General features: G+C 34.9%; 1 protein-coding gene across 1 annotated transcript; it reads right to left on the minus strand.

Moving 5' to 3' along the window:
- Positions 1-5,369: 5,369 nt before the first annotated feature.
- Positions 5,370-9,347, minus strand: LOC138328824 (patched domain-containing protein 3-like). The gene is given in 4 exon segments (XM_069275554.1): positions 5,370-7,346; positions 7,777-7,977; positions 8,365-9,049; positions 9,051-9,347. Coding segments are annotated over 4 exon segments (2,589 nt in total). The 5' UTR covers positions 9,345-9,347; the 3' UTR covers positions 5,370-5,937.

The following is a 9,347-nucleotide window of genomic DNA, read 5'->3' on the forward strand; positions in this document are numbered from 1 at the left end:
AGAAATTCCAAACAAAAGTGGTCAAGTACCACAATTATGTCAGCTGAATTTATAATTCCATAACTACTTCTCTATAAGATATTGCGTATTTAAGGATGTCGCAATCCTCCTGGTTGAACCTGTGTTTCCAAATTTATTGTTGTGCTTTAAATATATAGTTTTGTAAATATATTGACACACTGAATCATCATGGATCCATCGCAACAATTCATGAACGACGTTCGATAAATAACATTTAAAAGTTACCAAACTATATAATTGAATACCTTTCGGAGAATATATAATAGTACAATACGATGATAACTAAATGTACAAGAACAAGAAATACCGTCAGTAAGAATATTGTAATGTCAAAATCTAGAATGGCATTTTCGGGAGGATAATTTAGAACTAATACCTGCCATATTGATGAAAATCAGGTTTTACGATTGTTTTTAGACTAAGGATTACAATACTACATTTCATTCCCCCTTGCTCCTTGTCTTTTTGTAATTATGAAAATATCTTAAACGATATGGATGATCAAACAAAACACAAACAAACAAACAAAAATTTATAAAATAGAACAGAAAAGTCTGTTTTTAAAACACAAATGCATTTTTATAATCACAAATATATGAAACATCTCTTTAACTTTATAATAATGAAGTTATACTTGTGCAACTATAATCCTATTTTTGTATGTTGTTCAATTAGGATGTCAACTTAAATCAATGATTCAATATTGTCTAGTTACTGAAGTTCTATCTGGGGGTCACTTTCAAACAGTAACCATGGACGAGGTATAATATTACTATAAGAAATGTCACTAAATCTGTGACCTCTAAGAATCGTTACTCAAGTCTCGAAGTCAAATGTCGAGTGTCATTATGTCCGACGAATTTATAATCCATTGTCATCTTATCTACAAAGAATAAGTAGTTAACGATATTAATAGCTTCCTGGTAAGAATTTTAGTCCATTCTAAACCTATTTTTTCTGTCGTGTTAATATAATGTGATCAATGCCAACAAAATGAAAGGCAAAGGTCCTAAATATTTCGTAACCCCCTCCCCTTCGAGCGTATCCCACGGGAAAAAAAATACGATTTAGAATGGCTGAGATGAGGTTTACAATGTATTTCATGAATTTGTGAGCACCGAAGGCGTGATACTTTGTTGTTTTTGGGTCCTGGGTTCTTCGCCGGGAAAAAAAAATACGATTTAGAATGGCAGAAATGAGTTTTACGATGTTTTTTTGATGAATTTGCGAGCGCCGAAGACGCAAGATTTTGTTGTTTGGGGGGGGGGGGGGGGGGGGGGGGAGGTCCGGGGATTTCCCCCGAGAAAAAATATCAAGATTTGGAATGGCTGAGATGAGTTTTACAATGTCTTTTGATGATTTTAAAGCGTTTATCAAAGTTACCTGCATTTGGAAGTAATAATTGTGGGTGTCGTCATACCATTATGCAACCCAGCTCGATCTGAACATACCGGATTCACACCATCGGTACATTGTTGTGTAACTCAAAATAAAAATGAATTGATTGTCTTGCTAAGACATATAAATAAATTGATCTTTTAGGAAGCACTTTTTGAAATAGTTTAATCCCTTGCTAGACATTTTAGTCTAGTTCGTGTTAAATGTTCATTAGTAAAGGTTTGCACATTACGTACGTGCTTGAACGTTTTAGGAAACGCTCCCCGCAGCGGAATTTTTTTTTAAATAAAGTACAAAAATGTGCAGGAGGACCCTTTTTTTCAAATGTGCATTTTTAGAACATTTCACTCGGCTTAAACGGGGGGCAAAAAGACATGTTTGCCCCCCGTCCTGGGGAAGGGGGGGAATTGCCCCCCCTGCCCCCCCCCCCCCCCCCCCCCCCCCCCGCCCCCCCCCCCCCGCTTCCCCCATTGACTCAAACAATGCATTGACGTCACGAATTGTAGGTGTGACGTCGCTCCGGTCCAACAGTACATTTTAACAGTCGATTTTAACAGTTCTTTGAACCGCTCGAAGAAATAGTTCATTTATTGGCATTTTTGCCAATAGAGTTTATTTAGAAACTATTTTATAGGGGTATAACAATACACCTTTTTTGACTGAGTTTGATGTCCACATGTGTTATGCTAAACTAGAGGATCAAACTGTTGAATGTTAAACATAATACATGTTGACTGAAAACTCAGTCTACAAATGTTTTGTTATACTTTCTAGCATTTATATTAATACGAAATAATCTGCTTCATTACACGTGTATAATTATAATGTATGGTAGCAAATGAAATGAATGTAGTCGTTTTAGTTTTGAAATGAAATATTACAAGGGATGGACTCATAAATCTGTGAATTATCAATGGTACTCTATTTGACATTGGTTTCCACGCATCAGTAAAAATTGCCAAGCAGTGCCGAATACTAATGAATTGTGAACTCATGATGACGCAAGCAGTCAATACTAGTATTTCAATGTCGACCGGTTCAATTTTGACCGCTCAACATTTTGATGAATATTTTAAAGAACTACCACTCTTCTGTTATAATCGATAAAATAAAGCTTTTAGGAGGCCGGATAGTCGTGTTATATAGCGTTCTCTTGTACTAAGAGGAAGGAATGTTAGCTCACACAGTTATCATATAAAAAGTAATTTCTTCGATTCTAAAAGAATGGTGATGGATTTGACTCACTGCTGCATCATTCTCCTATACTAATAGGAGGTCTAAACTTTAATTTCGGAACAGTAATAGTTAGTCAAAAGTAAATTTATTTGCCTGGTATCGCCTCAAACAATGAATGCTTGATTTTCGCCTTTATTTAGTTATTGGTCTGTAATACATGTTCTATTACATAAATTAAATATAAATTGTTTCATTAATATTGGTAGAGTGTGGCAATCTGCATACCTTCGGTATTGTCTTGATTCCCTGAAATCGCCCACATCTATGTAGGGCACCGGAATCGACTGAGGGTTGCCGAATGAATAAAAGCGCTGAATATAATAGAAGCCGGAGTTCCAGGAAAATACCCTTCATCGAGAACCGATTAAATACCCGTCTCCACTAGCCATTCTATTCAAACAGTTTTCCGGGAAGGTATTGATTGTGATGTCAATATTTTATCTAAAAAATATGACATTATGTTCGTAAACACACGACGCCACAATCAAGACATACCCGAAAAGGCAGATAACTCAGTAATATGACAGAATACTATTTATTTAAGTATTTCATTTTACAAATACTATACATTGAGGTATTTATATGTTATGCTAAGTAAGACTATTATAATATATATTCAACTTCTTTCTGGTGATTCATGGTATTTTCCCGTTACTGAACATTTCTAAGAATTCGGCCAAGGTATCTGAACTCAAAACAGTTTCCAGGTATAATATTTGTCATACGATTTATTACTACGACTGTATTTATGGCATCATTCAAGCGACATGGTCTCACAGAATTGGTAGGGCACGCCAACCCTTACCGTCAAACGTTAAGTATCATTGTGTCAAACGAATTTATAATACATGATGGACTTATCTACAAATAAGAGTTTTCCCGTTATTGAACGGTTCTAAGAACTGGGCAGGGGGCTTGCTTCAAACAGCAAATAAGTTTTTTATTCATGTCAAAAAGTATCACTACTTCCCTTTATATGGTTTCATTTATTTGAATAACTGACATCACATATACCTAAAATATATTCGAAGATTCAAGAGGCATTGTTTTATGTGTATGTCAAACGAATTTATAATCCACTAATATTTAACAATGGAGATAACAAAGACATCCTAGTTGTACACTTTGATATTTCTGTACTTGGAATATTAATATGAGTTCAAATAATGACGTATCACCATTAAAATGGTAATAAAACGGTCCAATAAAATAATCAACCAATTACATAATTGTTCTAGACTACATGCATGAGGTTGCATTTAAATGTCGTGTATCTGGTGTTATTTCCAGTGCCAAATTGATGCTGTTTTCGCCATAGTTTGCGTGGGAGAATCTTAAACTGGTGTATAGTTGATATTGCTATTCCTATTAGATTCAAAAGCAGTCCTGTAGTGTCACTGATTAAAATATTTCATCTACAATAATAGTATGTCTTTCTCATATCACAGTAATGTAGAAAGTTTTAGATTTCGAAAGTGGTTATTTTTGTGTACTTGCCTCTTGTTTAACATAACATAAAAGAGCGTTGTTTATCCTTGAACATCTATAACATTCACGGTCATAACACCTTTCAGTTGATAAAGAGCAGAAAAAGTGGACAATTCGGTCTAAGAGTACATTAAAACTTGCACATATATTCGGAAGCAAACCAGTTCTAATGGAAATTAGATTAGTTGGTTTTACTGTGATATGCCAGAAAAGCCCACTGTAGTCTATTGTATGTGAAATGTTCAATCGCCATTACACATAGCCTTGTATGCCGAACCCTGACCCTTGCTTGTGTAATAAAGAATTTTTTGTCTAGAACTACTCAAAATGCTCTTAAAGTTGTGTTAACATTATTAGATGCATGTTCTTGTCTAAAAATAATTTCATCAACTCCTCAGTGGTTATGTATTGCATTTGTTTAACGTGCGTGACTTTGACTCGGGTAAGGGTACAGTGTACATGTTATACCTGCTTAATCGTATTGATCAACGATTTGGAATTTCAATGGTATTAATCAAAATACTTAACAATGTTGTTGAATTTGTCACTATTTCTTGTCATATGTTTCATAAGGAATGTAAAACAATACATTTATGTCATATTTTGCTTCGTGGTTATGTAAAGAATTAACCTCACTGAATTGTCCCTTTAACACCAGTTTATTTTCATTCCCCTAGTGAAATTTTTATTTAATAAACTGGCCATTCCATTATAAATCACATGACACATCACACTGACACAGCAACATTCGATTCTTCGATTGAACATGAAAACGCATGGGTCACCTTCCCAACCATGTGTGTTTTCACATCATGACATTTTGTTCACAATGCGTTTATACATGAACCTTTCGTTGTGTGATATCAACAAAACGAACAGGTCATGATAATCAGTATTCCACGAAATACAGTATTGAGTAGCTATTTCTTATTTTAAGATTTTTTGAAAACTTTACAGAAATTAATTAATAAATTTTGATCTATAGAAAGTAACAAAATTTAATATTTCTGAAATAATCTATATAACAATTTTCATTTTTGTAGGGAAAACAGCGGGCATTTCAATGAAGGAATCTTCCTTTAATTTTTGAAATGCTTTCTTAAGTACCCGAAGATTTCTTGAAGATAATAATATTGTTGAAACATGGGTCTGGTTGTGTGTCGGTTTTTAAAAAGAAGCAGATACAAAACATCAACTTTAATATGTTTTATTGTTCTATGCTTTAATACAGAAAAAGTACGGAAAGCGGTATGTTAAAATTATAATTGGTATAATTGGTGTTAAGAAGCTATTTTTTACACAATATAGTAGATACAACTTTTACAAATCATGTCTTAATTAACAATCATGGATTAACAATGCAATAAAAGTGTTTAATGGTTGCTGATGTAACATCACTTTATGAACTATCAATTTCTCCTTTTATCAATTGGTATGTTATTAGCTTTTATACTGTAAATTGTAAATCTATGCGAACGGGGAATTTCCGATAATTACACGAAGGACATTTCAGCGCACCCACCGTAAAAATTCTACATATGAAACTATGTTGCCAAACGTTAGATGTATTTACCGCGAAAAATTTACATGATCAAATCGCGAAATTAAATACTCGTGAATATATTTACGTTTACAGTAGTTTTACATTTGAAACTGTATGATGTTAACGAAAAATAATTTGAACTTGACTGTATGCAATTTTAACTAAATTTCATCAATTATTCCATACAATAAACTATATAATCTAAAGTCAATCAAATTAAGATCAAGTCAGCAACTAAATTTCGTTTGTCTTCAATCGTTCGCTTCATACCCAAGATTAGAACGTCCTGGTTTGTCTTCCTTCTGGTTGTCTTTGCCATTAAAGAGGCGAACATTGCCCTTCATCGCTTCCGTTGGTCCTATCAGGGAAAATATTATTGGAAGCACAAACAACCCATGGAAAATACCAAACAAAATGACAAGTAACATCACGCGGAAAAATGAAACGAATACATAGGATTCAGATAATATCAGCATTATGATGCCTACGATGGACGAAACGGCGCTGTTGAAAATAGGACCGGCAGTCATTTCTAGTGCTTTGCATACTCTGGCATTCCTATCCCGGCCTTCCGACGTCAAGAAAGCGTGGCATATATGTGCACTGAAATCTACCGAGAAACCTACACTCATGATGACATGAATCATGGTTATAGAACTTAGAGATAATCCCCAGAAGTGCATGAAGCCAAGAACACCAGTGATAATAGAGGTCAGTGACAAAGCGATGCAAATTATAAGGAAAGGATCTGGCATCAGTACACAGGCAACGACAAATACGGCAGCTACTGCTATACCTACTGTCTGAAGGGTACTGGGCAATACAGCGACATACTGTTCAAAGAATATAAAAGAAGGAGAATATGCGAAACAAGGAATCACAGAATTACTTGCAATTTCCCGCATTCGTAGCATTAGTTTTCCTTGTGTATAACTATCTTTTATGTTCTTTGACATCACATGAAATCGACTGGCTTCAATTCGGCCATTTGTTGGATTAAATACGACGTCATTTTTAAAAACATTTGAATTGTTCAGAAAATATTGGAGTCCATCTGTAAAGTCGCTTTCTGATTTATTTGTGAAGAAAGGAGAAATTCGATACGAGGCCAACCAATTTAATTCATATATGTCTTCGATGTCAACGTCATTTTTTGCAATTTTAAAGATAGAATTCAAATTTTCAGACACATGTATTGAGGAATAGCTTTGATGGTTCGGTATGACAAAAGTTATAGGGAAATTCGAAGGGAAGTAATCCAAATCCCATTGACTGAACTGATAATAGTAGGAACCATCTGAGACCAAGTTTTGTAGAATCAACCCTTGATGTAAACGTGTAACTCCAAATATAGCAAACCCAAGATAAGTCAAGTATGATATAATTATCAACACCTTTGCAGGTATGTTGATTATCATTCTAGGTATGACTAATCGTGGGATTTTCTCGAGCATGCTCTCTTGCTCATTTCTCGATTTAGCTGGAGAACCTGTGCAGCAAACTCGTGTTGCAGTCGAGTCTGATTGGTTGTTTTCGGTCGGGAATTCGATTGGAGAACAGGTAGCGCAGTGTCTATTGGCGGCTACTCTCCTCTCATGTAACACCATACACCCGAGGAAGAAGGTTATCTGGTTCAGATAGCAAAACCCCACTGCAGTGGCTGAAACAAACAATAAAGAAAAATAATTTACCAAACGACAGTGGATAGGATTACTATAATTTGTTAAACCTTACGGCCAGCACCTTTATTTGTTACTATGAAGCAATAATTTATTCTAAACTTTTGACAGTACATGGTTGTTGCCATAGAAACACACATGATAAATGGGTATCATTTTCCGGACTTGTACAGTGCATGATTTCTGTAATTTCTACAGTATTTAGAGCAAATATAGACGGACTCATCAGGCTCTATTATATTCTCTCACAAAACAGATGCATGGAACCTAATTCATTGCCAATCATTTATGAGCAGGCATAAAAGTTAAAACACGTTTATATTTGATAGCTGGATTTATTCCCTTGACAAGAAGACCGTAATAAAAACAGTTTAATGAACCATTGTGTAAATAATCCACATAACTGTTTACCTGTGTAAATACAAAAGTTTCTGACACTCTTGAAGACGGATGTAATTCCAACAGCAAAGGCGATGAAGTTTGTTAAAGAAGTGATCGTTATTGCAATTCCACTTTTTTTCATGACGTAAGCGATTTTGTCTTCTATTTTTGCGGACTGGTCAGCGTCCGCAAGGCCGGACATCATGATAAACATATCATCCACACCAATTCCTAAGATAAAAATGACAATATAAATCAATTATGAAAGTATCGTTTTTTGGGTTTTTTTTTATATATTTTTTTTAAAATATTTCTGAACGTTTTATTTAGTTTCGGTTAATAAGTCACTAAAACGAATGAGCCTCAATTAATACAATGAATTTGGTCAGTATTGAGCTGCTGATTTTTACTTAAGTATTATATCTAAAATGTTTTATATGGCATATTCTCAAACAAGCCAAAATCAAACAAGTATGTTTGGCCGACAACAAAATAAAAAAGTGCAAAGAAATTAAAAATATGAAAATTGACATCAATAGTAAGATTTAAATAAAAGAATGGATTTTTAGAAGAAAACAAGTAACGTGTGTTAATTAATAGAATGAGTATTATATTTACCGATTATCAGAAATGGCATGACACCCACAATGTTGACAAAGTCGACGTGACACGTGGACATTAGTCCGAATGATCCGAGGATAGCCAATCCTGCCGAGATGACCCCAGCTCGTCCTAGGTGTCCACGATTGGATACACAATTCCCACCGGCAGCAACAAAAGATGCATATGTAATCATTAAAGTGAAAGTAAGAGAAAAGTATGTTACGTCTCCCCCTGTGTTGGCGTCAAGTTCGGTGTTCAGTGAATCTGATATCTGGTAAGCAATGTCTGAATTGTTCAATCTCATTTTCTTTGATGTTTCTAAAAACTGAGTTTCCCATTTGGCAGAAAGTGTGCTGAATGTTGTAGAATCGTGTCGCAAATTGAGTCTGAATTTTAAAGCCGGTGCGGACTGAAGAGTGTTGTTAACAAATGTTGGAGTTCCAATTACGAATGAGTAGTCTTCTTTCTCAAAGACCTCTTTAGTTATACTTCCATTCTCCAGCATATCCCAGAATGTTGAATCTAGCAAACACTCGCCATCTACGACACATTGACCATTTCTTTTTGCACAGAGATCCTCATATCTGAAAATGTTATCATCAACATCAGTGACAAATGTACTATGTGCCGTTTCTAAGACGTTTTCAATTTGGCTTTGAAATTTTCTTGCCAACGCATTACTTTCATATCGAGGTTTAAAAAATAATTTCTCCAAAATACCCAAGACTGTCCATACTTTGTCGGTAAAAGTTGGTTCCCGAGAAATCTGGAAAAATGGATAGAATTTTGTCTCTGTCTTGTTCAGCTAGGCTGTTAGTCGGAGTGTACACTCTTCCTATATCGGAGTCTGACGTCATCCATTGAATGTTTACACCAAGAAGCCCATTGACAAGGATACATATCATGATTAAAGTCCAAGGGTAGTTTGACAAAACTTTCCCGTATAGTCCGAAAAAGGCAGAAATTCTATCCTCCAATTTTGTTGAGAAAACCATCTC

This window comes from Argopecten irradians, chromosome 8 (genome assembly GCF_041381155.1).
Source record: "Argopecten irradians isolate NY chromosome 8, Ai_NY, whole genome shotgun sequence".
NCBI lineage: Eukaryota > Metazoa > Mollusca > Bivalvia > Pectinida > Pectinidae > Argopecten > Argopecten irradians.